Source organism: Neomonachus schauinslandi, chromosome 1 (genome assembly GCF_002201575.2).
Source record: "Neomonachus schauinslandi chromosome 1, ASM220157v2, whole genome shotgun sequence".
NCBI classification, from domain to species: domain Eukaryota; kingdom Metazoa; phylum Chordata; class Mammalia; order Carnivora; family Phocidae; genus Neomonachus; species Neomonachus schauinslandi.
In genome coordinates, this window is record NC_058403.1 from 84,562,731 (window position 1) to 84,577,764 (window position 15,034).

The window sequence follows — 15,034 nt, forward strand, 5'->3', positions numbered from 1 at the left end:
CCACCTAACAACAGTTAGAATGGCAAAAATTAACAAGGCAGGAAACAACAAATATTGGAGAGGATGTGGAGAAAGGGGAACCCCCTTACACTGTTGGTGGGAATGCAAGTTGGTACAGCCACTTTGGAAAACAGTATGGAGGAGGTTCCTCAAAAAGTTAAAAATAGAGCTATCCTATGACCCAGCAATTGCACTACTGGGTATTTACCCCAAAGATACAGAGGTAGTAAAAAGAAGGGGCACATGCCCCCCAATGTTCATAGCAGCAATGTCCACAATAGCCAAACTGTGGAAGGAGCTGAGATGCCTTTCAACAGACAAATGGGTAATTTGATACTTCTAACCTACACTACAACCACAAAATCCTTCAGCACCCAACTGAAACTTATTTTGAAAAAATAACTTCAGAGCAGTGAGTGAGTTTATCTTAACCTTTTCCATCTCTGATAGTATTGACCACAGGCTTAGATCTCCTTGACCTGAGTGAACCCGTCTCTCAAACCCAAACCAAAGCCAAGAAGTTGGAGGCCTCATCAAAAACCTCATCCCTCAAGAAAAAGGCTGATGGATCTGATCTTATCAGTGCAGATGCTGAGCAGAGAGGCCAGCCTCTCCGAGGCCCAGAGACATCATCCTTAGATTTAGGTAAGGTAATAGCATGTGTCGGCTGCTGCTGGCCCTTGCCTTAATACAAGGAAGTTCCACAAATGACATGAAAACCATGAGCAAAGGAGTAGAAAAGACTAATTCCATGAAGGAATATGGGCAGCACACATTCTTTTGTGCTTGAATTAAATAGCATTTGGGGAGCTCAGTTTTGTATAACTGACGTGGGTCCATTCATTTATTTATTCAACCTACCTGTGTTGAATTCTTGACAGATGGCAGGTGCCCTATGAGGCATTGGAGTTACAAGTAAGAATGAGACATGCATCTTGCTCTCTAGGAGCATTTAGTCTAGAGTGGGAGATAGCCAGTCAAGAGACAGAAAAAGAAAGAGGGAGAGAACAGCTTTAACACAAGGTCCAGGAATAGCCAGCCAGAACATGTAACATGCATGGGGATATATCTGATATAATAATAACAGCTACCATTTATTGATGGTTTATCGCATCCAGGACTATGCTACATGATTCACATGCATCAGCCCATTAATTCATCGAAAACTTAAAATTTAAATAACTTGCCCAAGATCTCAGTTAGTATGAGGAAGACCTAGAATCTGAGCATGTTCTGATTAACTTCCAAAAGCCCATACTTTTATTTACTATACATCTTCCTGAGAAAGGAGAGCTTAACTTCATCTCATGGAACCAATCAAATTATGGTCTCCTTTCTCCTGAGAAAGAAAAGTGGCAGATAATCCAGAAAGCCAAGGGCAACATGTCCCCTCTCCCCTGCCATGTCCCTCTCCGAGGCCTGTCTCTTTAGAGGAAAGCTTTATAAATATCTCCAAGACTTCCTCACTATCAATGTGTTCTAGGTTTTGTTCAGCTGTACAGATGAATAATGAAATTTACACACTTATATAAGGATATATTATTAAATGCATTACAATATAACACAATAAACTTAAAAGTGAAACTTTCATTTCTCTCCTTTTGAGGAAGTGTCCTGTGAAGAAGTCATAAAAATACTTAAAGAACTTTGGAGGATACCGACTGCAAACCTATCTTTTTAGAAATGAAAAAACTGGCCCCCAAAGTTGTTTAAGTGATTTATTTACAGTCACACACCTGTTAATGAGAGCAAACCCAGCCAAATTCCTGATCTGTAAGAATTAAACCACAGGGAGAAAATGGTTCTAGTATTCTCTTGGCTTTCTCCATTGCCTCCTTTCTTTCTAGTCCCATTATTCATTCCCTCGTTTGATGAAAAATTAAGCAATTTTACAAAAGCTGTGAAAAGTGTTCCATTTTTTTCTCACCTCCTTTTAACAGTGAGGTTCATCTCTTTAAACAGAATTTCTTTCTAGAAACATGCCAGAAGTGCCTCAAAGCCACCTCCTTAGCTAGAGGCAGCTAGGATAGTACTCCATATGTTCATTCCCATGGGTTTCTATGGATTTATACACAGAATTCAGAATGCACATAGCTCTTGAAATAAATTCAGGTAAACAATTTGATTGTTTAACTAAAAGCAGTCCAATTTCTTTTACTAGGTCTCATTTTTATTTAGCTAAACATGTTTTAATTAATTTTCATGAATCTTAAAAAGTTGGTCTTGGGTTTAGGAGCATCAGCTGAGTGAAGTTCACTTATATAAGACTTCTTAATTTCTCTTCTTCTCTCTGCACCTCATAATCCACTGTCCCCATTACCCCTTTCCTATCTCCTTCATAGACATTCAAACACAACTGGAAAAATGGGATGATGTTAAGTTTCATGGAGATCGAAATAGCAAAGGGCATCCAATGGCAGAGAGAAAATCATGCTCATCTAGAACTGGATCAAAAGAACTTTTATGGTAAGATATTTTAATATCAGAAAATAGCTAATGGTGTGTCAAATGTATGGGTATTTCTCCTGTGTGCTGAAATAGCCAATGAGTTAAGTCAATCCAAATACTTGGTGCCATGTATAACTATGTATCAATGTTAATTGTTATGGCTTCTAAAACTAAGTATTTCATCTGAATTGCCAAAAATTAAGCCAAAAATGGTTTGGGTAGACTCATAATTCAGTATTCAATATTTGTTCAGTATTTGTTGATAATTCTTTGAATGTGTAACTGAGCTGATCAATAAAAATAGGTTTATACATGTATGTACATATATGTGCATATTCAATATATTACATGAATGGTAGTTAAAGTAAATGTTTCTGGTTACACAGGTAACCTTTTCTGACTATCTTAATCATCACTGTCAGATAATGCACTAATTGAGAATAACCTGTGGATACCCATGAAAAAAATTGGCTACCTGAATTTTACCATGCTTTTCGAGCTTCCTAAAGGACAGCATGTCTCATTCTTCTGTTGCTCCTTGCACATTTCCATTTATTATGACATTTCAAGTTCTATATAAAAATCAAATCACACCAGGAACACTTTGTGAGATGCTCCCCTCCCCAAAACACAAGGCTTTCAATAAAGCAGAACTGTTGGTAACAAAACTGGGATTGCATTTATTTACTGTTTGTACATAATTGAACCGAATTCTAAATCAGAGATAATTACAGCTAGCACATTGCAACCCCTTAAATTTCAGAAGTGGTCATTGTAATAAAATTATTATAGGAGTCATCTTTTTCATCAAAATTCTGATGAGAGCTTTGTTATTATGGCTCTCAACAATCCAAATGAACTAGGTTTCTTGACTGGTTTTCTAGCTGAGTTTGTTTCTCGGTATGCATTGATTTCCTTTATTCATCCCCTATAGGTCCTCAGAGCACAGATCTCAACCAGAACTAAGCGGTGGGAAAAGCGCCCTGAACTCCGAGTCGGCTTCTGAGTTGGAATTAGTGCCTCCAACACAGGTAACAAAAGAAAAAGAGAGAGAGAGAGACATTCTTTAATGAGCCCACCTTTTTTTTTCTTTTTTCTTTTTTCTTTTTAATTTAGAGAGTGTGTGTGTGCAGGTTGGGGTGGGGGGCAGGGGGAGAAAGAGAATCCCAAGCAGCCTCCACACCCAGCCAGAAGCCCAAACGGGGGCTTGGCCTCACAACCCCGAGATCATGCCCGGAGCCAAAATCAAGAGTGTGTTGCCCAACCGACTGAGCCATCCAGGCGCCCCAGACCCACCTTTTCTAATAGATAATTTATATCTTAAATATTTTATTTAGATTTTCACAAAAATTTTGAAGTATTTTTTCTATATTCTGTATTTCATATGCTTTCTCACTCAATAATCTGTCTCGATGCCTGAGATAACTGATGATATATATATATTTTATATATATATTTGGCTAGTTAACTGATGATAAATATATATATATATTTGGCTAGAACATGTCTTAATGAATTCACTATATATTTAGCACTTTTTCTTTTTTCTACCATTTACTTTTCCATCATTTTGCAATACAAAATCTCTTCTACTCCAGTATTAGCAGTATTTATACAACAGAACACCAAGAAGAGGAACTTACATATTGAGTGTTCATTCACATGTATGCCCTGTGGACCCAGGACCCAGTACTTATATATCAGGATCCTGACTGTCACATTAAAATAAATTTTACGTTAAGGAACAAATAATTACAGTATTAGCAGTAATGATAATACTAAGAGCAATCATTTGTGAGTAGCCACTAAGTATTAGGGACTTTACTATGTGCTTTTCATATGTTATATCTAATACTCAAATAATCCTATGAATTATTATTATCTTCATTTTTTTAAAGATTTTATTTATTTATTTATTTAAGAGAGAGAGCACAAGCCAGGGAAGGGGCAGAGGGAGACAGAGAAGCAGACTTCCCGTTGAGCAGGGAGCCCAATGCAGGGCTCAATCCCAGGACCCTGGGATCATGACCTGAGCTGAAGGCAGATGCTTAACTGACTGAGCCACCCAGGTACCCCTTATTAGCCTCATTTTAAGGATGCTTTAAAAAGTTTTGGTGAAGTCAAAATCTTTTTTCTGGGGTACCCAACTAATCACTGGTGGAAGAATGGTATGAACCAGACCTGTCTGTCCACTGCTTCACCCTCAACTCCAGTGTAACTGGCTTGTCTATAACTAATTATCTCTTTTGGGTAAGACTGTCAAGAAGGCCAGAGTCAGTCTCAATTTTTTTATTCGCTCAAACACTTTATAAGGGTACAGCCTTGATCTAAAACCACAAAGCTCTCTGAAGAAATGTGTCCGCATTTATGCAGTCTACAATCTAGTTGAAAATAAGTGAGATGAAGTGAGCAAGAAAAATTTTCTTGAGTTCACTAGATCAGATATTGAAACTAAGAGAGGAGATATGTTATCTGAGGTGAAGCAAAGGGTTAATTATGATAATAGCAAATATTAGTGCTATGATAAAGTCTTCTAATACATGTTAGCTCATTTGATCCTGACAAATGGCTGTATGACGTCAGTTTATTTATTACCCCTATTTTGTAGATGGGAAACTAAGGCACAGTGACATTAAGAAAATTGTCTATGCACCCAGAACCAGTATGTGGCATAGAGAAGGAGGACACACACAGATAGGAAATGTTGAGGAAATGGAAGTCCTCTGGAAACTTTTCTAGGCCACTAAGAGAACCGCCCCCTCTCCCCATTTCTATATTCACTGGAGAGGGGTGGACATTACTGCTCCTAGGACTCTGCTGGAAGACAAGTCAACTCACTTCCAGAACAAATAACCCTGGGAAGCTTAATGAATTGTAAATGTAGCATGGAAATATATTTTCATCCTCTGTGTTCATTCTAAATGTATCTTTTTTAAAATTGATAACATTTATTAGAGAAACATTTCTTGTTAAGTGCATTAGAGATTTAGATTCAGCTAAAGTAACTGATACTGTTTCATAACCTGGATCCTTGGAACAATGTAATGTAGCAATAAAACATTTGTTTCTGCAGCGGGGCCGGGGGGGGGAGGGAGATTTGGCACAGGTGGGCTGTTCTACACAACGCTGGAGGGGCAGAGGATCAGCTGGGGTCCTCGGTTGCCATGGAGACCCACAATGCATTTATCTTATTATTCCAGTGACTGCTACTCTCCTGCTGGTTGTCTGATTTCATCCCACCACATTGTCCTTCCACATGCCCACTGGTGTGCCTTTAAGCAAACACAATGTGCTCTGGACAATTTGCGTGAGATTCCCAATATTGTCCTCCAAAACACAGTTTAAAATGCACTGTCACAGTTCTCTGTCTAGATAAATTGTAGTGAATCCTTTAGAGGGTTACCAATTATTTGTAAAGAATTTGTCCCTTAATTTGCTTTTTTAAAAACACTGCATGTTGAGGCACCTGGGTGACTCCATTGGTTAAGCCTCTGACTCTTGGTTTTGGCTCAGGCCGTGATCTCAGGGTCACGGGGTCGAGCCCCACGTCTGGCTCCTTGCTCAGCCTGGAGTCTGCTTGAGATTCTTTATTGGTCCCCCTCTGTTCCTCCCCTTGCTCGCGTTCTCTCTAAAATAAATAAGTAAAAATTTTTTTAAAAACACTGCAGTATGTTTATCAAGATTTGCCTAAACTAAGAAAATTCATAATTCCCTAGTTTTAAGTCCAGCCTATGGTTTAATTAGGACAATATAATGAATTGGGAATTTAATCAATTAAATCACTCAAATAAAACAGCAAGAGAATAGACTAATTGTAATAAAAGACAGAAAGGTGTTTTTACTGTTACAAACATACTGCCCTTAAATATATGATCTCTCTAGGTAGGTAAGATGAGGAAGGTGGTATAAAAATTCAACTTAAAACTGGCTTGCAGGGAAGCCTGGGTGGCTCAGTCGGTTAAGTGTCTGCCTGCGGCTCAGGCCATGATCCTGGGATTGAGCCCCGCATCAGGCTCCCTGCTCAGTGGGGAGTCTACTTCTCCCTCTGCCCTTCTCCCCTGCTCATGCTTGCGCTTTCTCTCTCTCAAATAAATAAATAAAATCTTTTAAAAATAAAATAAAATAAAACTGGCTTGTAAACTATTCAAGTAAACAATTTCAGCTTATCAAAACTTGTCACTGCTCCACTATTACACAGATGGCTCATGGGAAAATCAAGGAAATGTTTTCTTCTCTCTCAAGCCAACATAAACTATCTCGGGTTCAACAGGTGAGGAGCTATTTACAAGCCTTATTTAAAAATCACATTTCAAAAAAAAAGTCATATTTCAGAATCACAAAGAAAATGGAGTGAATTCCTGTTAGCCTATTTTCTTTTCAAGATGGAGAAAAGGAAAAATGTAGTCTAGTCCTCTTTCACATAGTGTTTTAAATACACTAATCAGAATGGCAGGAGATTATAATAAATCATATAATCTCTATGTACTTAAGAATAAAGTTTCTTGATACTTTTGCAACTGTGTAATTAGTATTCCCTGGAGTTAATCATTTAAAGGAATCGTACAATCTGAAAAATCAGAAAACATTTGAAGAGTTGAAGAAAAACACAAGTAATGATATAAAATTAGCTTTTTCTAATATATGGGTTGAGATAGTGGTGAGGAAAAAGAAAATGAATCCAATTTTTGCTGGAAAGTGATGGTTCAAGCATTTCTTTGTCCAGTCTGGACACTGGAAGGAAAGCTCCAAGACAGGTTCTTGCCAACCTAAGTTGGACTTAATGAAAAGGTGCAGGAACCAGGCTCTCTAGTACGTGGTCATAGTCATGCAACTCTCTGATTCTGCTGACTTTGGCACAGCAAATGATTTTTTCCATACTGTCATAATTCCATCAAGTTGGCAGCATCCCAAACCAGAACAACTGAGACTTTAAGATATAACTGCAGATATGTTTTCTAAATTTTTAAAGGAGCAATAAAGGAAAGGCATGCTGATACCTGGCCAATTACATACTTCATGCATATAATAGGAGGTACTTCTAAGATATTTTTGAAATTCTCACAATAATCTTGGGAATCAATATCTCCGTTTCTCACATGAGAAATTCATCTTAGAGACAATTAGCTAAGAGGCAGAGAAGCCAGCACTCAAATCATACCCATCAGCTTCTACAGCCCCTGTTCTTAACCACATACCACCTCATATCGGCCTCATCAAAGCTTATTCACCTGAGAGAACTCACAGACCATCTATTTCCCTTCTCATTTAAAACCCTGATTAGTACTTACATTTCTAGGATTAATATGAGTTAAGTGATTTTAAAGAGTATCACTTTCTTCCAGAAACGCTGTAAGATAAATTAGGACTGTTGTCAGATCTTCGGCCATACACAATTTTGTGCCTCCCCTCCCAGATTCCTTCTGAACCTCTTACTCTTTGAAATACTGATGGCTTGCATTTCATTCTATTTCAGTTCAGCAAATGTGATTGAATGTCTACTATCCACAAGCCATAAGTGAGGCAGTGAAAAGGTTAGAAAGAGGAATTCAATTATCAGAAGTATCAAGACCTTTATGTCTATTAGAAACAATTAGACAGTACACTTTCTAAATACAGTTTTGCTTGTTGGAAGATAGTACAAGAGCCACATCGACATCCCTTTTCCCTTTCTGACCGTGCGCAGTGGGCTACCAATGAGGAAAGAAGCAAGCAAAGACGGAAGGAAGGAGCAAAGGAAAGGCAGCAGGGCAAGAACCACAGGAAGACAAGGAGGAAGGAAAGAAATCTGAAAGATCACTTTCAGGATAGTAGGCAATCTGCACACAGTAGGTACTCAACAAATACTTGCTGAAGTGGAAAAATAAGAGAATACTAACAAAAAGGAGAAACAACAATACTTGTCAAATTTAACAATTTGAAAGTAGTGGCTAATTAATAGTTAACTAAAAGACAGACAAAAATAAAAATAAAATGACAAGATTTTATTCTTTTATCATTTTTGAAGCTAGTTTCACAAATAATTTTTAGTTATGCATGGTAATGGACGGTCCATCTCTTTTCAAAATCAGCACTGATTTGCTTTGATGTTCTACAACATAGAATTTCATAGTAGGATGGAGATGGGAACCATATGCTGCCCACCTTGCACAAAGCTCTAGGAATTTGCTCTTTGACACATAAGGTAGAACTTTTTTGTGCACATTCAACAATAAATGTCTGTGGACTGATTAAGAAAAAAAAAATCACAACCCACTCAAAGAGGCACGAGTTTATCTGTACTATATAAGAATCCAACCAGTCTGCATTAACCACTAAACAAAAGTGCTCTAAACACAAATAATTCTTATTTTTTGAAGATTTTATTTATTTATTTGACATAATTTTTAAATGAATTTCTAAAGTCACACCTGATAAGTGCTAACCAGAAAGATAATGACAAAAGCCAAATTTTATAGCACTTACTGTGCACTGAGCATTTTGTGTGTGTATTTACATGAGTTACTGTACTTGATTCTTATACAGACTCAGCAAGTGAATATACACTTTGCAGATATGAATACTGGGGATTATAGAGATTAAGTAATTTGTCCAAGTTCACCAGTTACTATTAAATCCAATCAGGATTTGGCCCTAGGCAGTCTGACTCCAAAGATTATGCTTTTAATTACTGTGTTACATTGTTACCCAAAGTCTGCTAGTTGTTATATTTTTCTTTTCTATAGTTAAGCAGCACCCTTTTCCCCATCAATCTCTTCTGAAAAGATAATGAGCTTTTTAAACATGTGTTTTGGTGGGAGACCTCCAGCGGTAATGTAAAGGTAATTGTATAAGGGGTTATGAAGGACTGACATTGAGGTTAGCCAACAAGAGTTATGCTAGGACAACCACAGCCACAAATACAGCAATTTTTAAATCATAACTTTGATCACAATCATAATTTTGAATAAAGAGAATAAAACAATATTCTTAAGTTATTCTTATCTTTTGCCTAGTGCTTATCATTCAGAGCAATCAACAGCTGAGAGAACAAAATGCTTTCTTCTTCAGAGAATGTAATACCATAAAATCCAATTAGCTTAAACCAATTAAAATGGCTGTTTTTAAAGCCAAGGCCCTTCCAGGAGGTTGCTGTAACCATAGAGCATTTTTCAAAATCATGCAATGAAGCAAAAAAATGCCTACATCAGAGCACATTTGTGAACTCCAGAGTTCCACTTGCAAACACATGATGTCAACATCTAATCAGAAGCTCTCAGAGTGAGGTCCCTCCCTTGGCAGTATCAGCATCACCTGGGAACTTGTTAGAAATACAGATTCTGGGCCCCCACTCCCACACCTGCACCTACTGAAGCGGAAACCCCAGGTGTGGCACGCAGCAGTCTGCTTGGACGAGATTTCCAAATGCTTCTGATGCCCACTCAGCACTTGGGAACTACTATAATGATACAGCCACTGTGATCCAAAATAGCTGCGACTCAGATGTATGGCTCTAATGGTCTTGCCTACCACTCCTCTAGTTAAGTACGAAGCCATATAGTTCACCAGCATTGCTTATATATGCTCTCCCGTATGCCAGTCTTCGCTTACAACGAAATTAGATGTTAAAAAAAGAAAGAAGTCTTGGCTGAAAGGAAGTCTGTTCTTTACTATGTGTTACAATCTGTACTTCATCCTCAATCCTAAACCAGTATGTCTGGGTGTGCTACTAAGTTGCTGAAAAGTTTCAGAATCTTTTCAGTTGCCCCTTACTCTTGGCTTGGAAACAGCCTTTGTTTACATTCAGTGTGTTCCTATATTTTATAACATTTATCTTAGCTTCCTTGGACAAAATAAATGGCTTTCAAATGTGAGGTAGACAACACTTAGTAATAACTTAAGGCCTTTCTAACAGTGTGGGAAATAGCACTTACCTAAATAGTAATTGTTCCACCGAAATAAAAGTTCATTTGCACAGTAAGGTTCTATTTACACTTGGTGTTTTAAGTGGCAAAGAGAATATGACTGTTAAGTGTCGAATCCTGAGAGAGATTTTGCCTCTTCTTCCTGATATATGGTGCCCTTTGCATCCTGTGATTCATAACCCACTTGGGTCGTGAAACATTGATGAAGGGAAGCCAGTGACAGTAATGGAGTTCTGTTAGGTCAGGCTTCACAGGAGAGACAGGTCGTATTTCACTGGTGAAAAGTGCCTCTAATAAAAGGAGGTGCCTTGGGACAAAAATATTAGTGCTTTCTCTTTCTTCCCATGCCATTCATGGGTCATTTATGACATTATTATATAAATGCACAGTTCATTTCTTAGCATCTGTCCACATTTTTAAAATTTATTTATTTCATTAATGAGGGAACCAGCAGGGTGCCTGGGTGGCTCAGATGGTTAAGTGTCTGCCTTCGGCTCAGGTCATGATCCCAGAGTCCTGGGATCGAATCCCGCATCAGGCTCCCTGCTCCTTGGGAGCCTGCTTCTCCCTCTGCCTCTCTCTCTCTCTGTCTCATGAATAAATAAAAAAATTTAAAAATAAATAAATAAATAAATAAATAATGAGGGAACCAGCAGGAAGACAAAAGAGCTAGTTCCAAAGTAAAGGAACAGAGATTTATGGAGTTGGCTGGGAAAGAAATGCCAAAATAAGTTTGCCAAGTTTGATACAGGATTGGTTCATTTCTTTTTTTTTTTTAAGATTTTATTTATTTATTTGACAGGGAGAGACACAGCAAGAGAGGGAACACAAACAGGGGGAGCGGGAAAGGGAGAAGCAGGCTCCCCGCTGAGCAGGGAGCCCGATGTGGGACTCGATCTCAGGACCCTGGGATCATGACCCGAGCCGAAGGCAGATGCTTAACGACTGAGCCACCCAGGTGCCCCGGATTGGTTAATTTCTACAAGACAATAAGATCATAATGCCTTTGGGGTTAACATCTCTACCAGGCTATAACATCCTAACAACTTATCAATTTTGAAAGGTTGTAAACCATCTGCCCCTTTTCTTTTTTAAAGATTTTATTTATTTATTTGAGACAGAGCATGAGCAGGGAGGAGGGGCAAAGGCAGAGGGAAAAGCAGACTCCCCGCTGAGCAGGGAGCCCAACACGGGACTCGGTCCCAGGACCCTGAGCTACCCAGACCCCCCCCATCTTCACCTGTATATTTGTTAATCAAATATATTGTGGCCCAAGAGTGTCAGATGAGGGTTGTAGCGAGATGAATAGTGGCCCGCCAAAAAGTTATGTCCATACCCTAATCTCAGGAACCTGTGATAGTCAATCTCACTTATGTTTTTGGAGCTCCCTCTCCCCAGCCCCACCTCAGTTATCTGGGTTGGGAGAAAACAGTAGCTTTCACGGGGCCCAGAGAATAAGAGATGATGTCTGTTCATGGTAGCCATTGAGCCTGGCCCACCTGAGAGGGAGGCACTGATGCCTATGCAGAGCTGGACGCATCCTCATCACCCTCTTCCTCTTCATACCGCAGACACAACTCCAGAGGCCTTACGCCTGGGCTGCTAACAGGCCTAGCTCCTTACTAGGTACCCCATTAACGCATGGCTGCATTCCCCATGCACCCCTTAATGGCTGCATGGGGAATGCAGCCAGTCCCCATCCCCAGAACCAGGACAGTAGGGCTTTGCTAACACAGACCTCTGCTGCTCCAGGACAGGACAAAAAAACAAGTCCCCTCTCAATTTCCTATAAACTCTCGTTAGCCTCGTGGGCTAACCAAGAAACCTTGACTGAGAACACATAGCTACTTTCTGGGAGGGAAGAGAAAGACCTTTAATTCATCAATTCATATATTCCCCAACAGCATATTTTCAACAAATATTTACTGTTTATGGAGCAGCTACTATTTATAGGACATACCAGGGATACAGCAGTGAATACATCAAGGAGGAGGAAACAAATTAATCTTTCGATAAATTAACCTTCCTTGTTCATTAATGCAAAACACAGTCTGTTATTTATGTTCAGAAGGGTTCATAACAATTACTTCCTTATTGTTTTCAGCCCACAATATTCTTGAGGGCTTCTTGGTTGACGCCCTCAACCATGCATGAACCTCTGAGAGACAGCTTTTCTAGATTTTGCATCTTCCCGAAATGGCCAGTGGAGCATAGCCTCCTATGAGAGACAGTATAGTGCAGTGGTTATGAATATGGCCCAGAAGCATCAGCCCTACCACTGACTAGCTGTGTGGTGTTCAGCAAGTTAACTGGCTCTCTGTGCCTCGACGTCACGGACTTGATGGTAATACCTACTTCACAGCTTGTTGAAAAAACAAAGTGACATAGTCTCTAAAGGACTTGAAACAGCATCTGGCATGTAGTGAGCCCTGGTATATAAGGCGCTGGGGGTCCTCTTGAGGACCAGTGATGATGGAGAGAAAAATGAAAAGCAGCTGAGCTGTATAGATGGTAAGTGCTGAGTGAAGGCCAAAGTTTTGCTATAGAACAGTGGTTTTCAAACATGGCTGCTTTTCAAAATCACCAAAAGAGCTTTTCTTTTTTTTTTTAATTTTATTTATTCATATGAGGGGGAGAGAGAGAGAGAGAGCACAAGCAGGGGGAGTGGCAGGCAGAGGGAGAAGCAGACTCCCTGCTGAGCTGGGAGTCTGACTCCAGACTCGATCCCAGGACCTGGAGATCATGACCTGAGCTGAAGGCAGACGCTTAACCATCTGAGCCACCCAGGCGCCCCCAAAAGAGCTTTGCAAACATTTAATGCCCAGGCCCTACCTCCAGAGATTCTTTAACTGGTCTAGAGGGGGCCCAGGCCTGCTCAAGTAATTCCCACAGAAGCCGAGGTTGAGCATCCCTAAAGGAGAGCAATCTAACACATGGATAAAAGGCAATAAAAAGGCAGAGGGGGGCTTCACTGCACAAGCCTCCCTCTTCCTGCTCCCCAAGGTCTGGCTGCCTTATCAGTGCAATCTCTCATCCTACAGTCTAGAGACATCCTTAGGGCACACATCACCTGTCAGGCCCTGGGCAAGGTACAGGGGAGAACAAAAGTTACCGGACAAAATCCGACCCTCTTGGATCACACAGTGCAGCAAAAAGATAGGCAAGAAAAGAAGCAATTATATGGAGAAAAATCACAAACACCACGACTGCTCACAGAGAGAGGTCTGAACCAACTACAGTATATACTTACTAGGAAATCCCTGGGAAAGGATGAAGAGGATCTATAAAAACTAACTGTGGACCCTCTCCAAGATATATTGTTGAATGGAGAAAAGTAAGCTACAGAATAGCATACCATTTATGTGTCGAAAATTTTTGAAACACATTACTCTCTAGGGTATGTAAATATATACGCAACTGAAAAGGAGAAGTTCTAGAGGTTTACCCCTTATCTTCCATGATTACGTTTTTTTCAAAAAGAATGCATTAAGTGTTTGTGAAATTAAAAATGAATAACATTTTTTTTTAAATTCCAGCACACTCTTGGTAGGACTGGCCTTCTGGAATATTTGCATTTAGCTTAAGTTAAGATGTATATCAGGTTGCCTGTGGATTGTGACAAACCAGTCGGCATTATCAAACATGAGTTTATCTAAGCGACTACTATTTAGCAGCACAATGTCCTGAGGAGACAGGACATGAGACAGATGTGTGCTAATGGAGGGAAGAAAAGGAAAGAGAATTCAGCATGAGGATCTGCTGTGTATATAAGGAAAGGGCCTAGCAGCCGCCTCCCAACTCTGCAGCTTGCAGTTTGACCTGAGCTTAGTCCTCCTAACAAGCTGGAAGCTTGAGTATCAGTTCCCAGGTCGAGGCTTGGAATGGAGATTCTCCATCTTAGCTGCATAGTAGAATCCTCTAGGGGGGAACTCACTAAAATATCAATGCCTGGAACCATGAGCAACTAAAGTAAGCTCTCTGGGAGGCCGGGCCTGGGTTTTGGTTTGAACATGACTGGGGCTGAGACACACTCTTAGAAGAATCATGCTTGCATGCTCACACACATTTTGGCACCATCCCAGTTTGAACATCATGCTTGCAAAGTACTCCAAAAATAACATCCTTTGCAGATGCTTCTTGAACTCTAGAGAAATATGAGAAAGGGAAAAATATTTGGATTTTTGTGTTCTGTGATTCCGGTAGTATAACACCATGTGTTCGGTTTATTTCAGGCTCGACTGACCAAAGAACAGCGCTGGGGAAGTGCATTACTTTCCAGAAACCACTCCTTAGAAGAAGAATTTGAAAGGGCAAAAGCAGCAGTGGAGGTAACTTTTTTTTTTAATTATTTTCCTGTTTCATGTTTCTGGAAGTGGAATTCAACAACGGAGACTTCCGCAGGATAACATATGAAATGAGTCTTACTTTATAGACATGAAATAACCATGATAATGATTGTTAGAATGAGATTTGTCACGAGAGAACTTTTGACTTGCCACCAGGGGTGATTAATAGATGTTAAATCCTATGCCAGTTCTGTGATGGATTTGCAATCTGTCTGGAATTCTGGGTCAGAAAGATCTGAGCCTCGTCCGGGTTCCATGATGAACCCATGCTATGCATTTGCTATGCCTGTGTGAGGCCAACGTTCATGCCTGACATTTTTCTCTCTCTAGCATCCAGCA

The 15,034-nt window shown here is 39.7% G+C and overlaps 1 protein-coding gene across 7 annotated transcripts in view; it reads left to right on the forward strand.

The window, feature by feature from the left end:
* PEX5L (peroxisomal biogenesis factor 5 like) overlaps positions 1-15,034 on the forward strand; it is a 217,918-nt gene that overhangs the window by 140,668 nt on the left and 62,216 nt on the right. For 4 of the 7 annotated variants that reach the window (XM_021692365.1, XM_021692367.2, XM_021692368.2 and 1 more), the window contains 4 exons: positions 451-645; positions 2,343-2,466; positions 3,383-3,479; positions 14,582-14,677. In XM_021692365.1, the coding sequence (XP_021548040.1) occupies positions 451-645; positions 2,343-2,466; positions 3,383-3,479; positions 14,582-14,677 (512 nt within the window). The remainder of the gene's footprint in view (positions 1-450; positions 646-2,342; positions 2,467-3,382; positions 3,480-14,581; positions 14,678-15,034) is intronic. The other 3 variants (XM_021692369.2, XM_021692366.1, XM_044914735.1) reach the window with 1 other exon arrangement.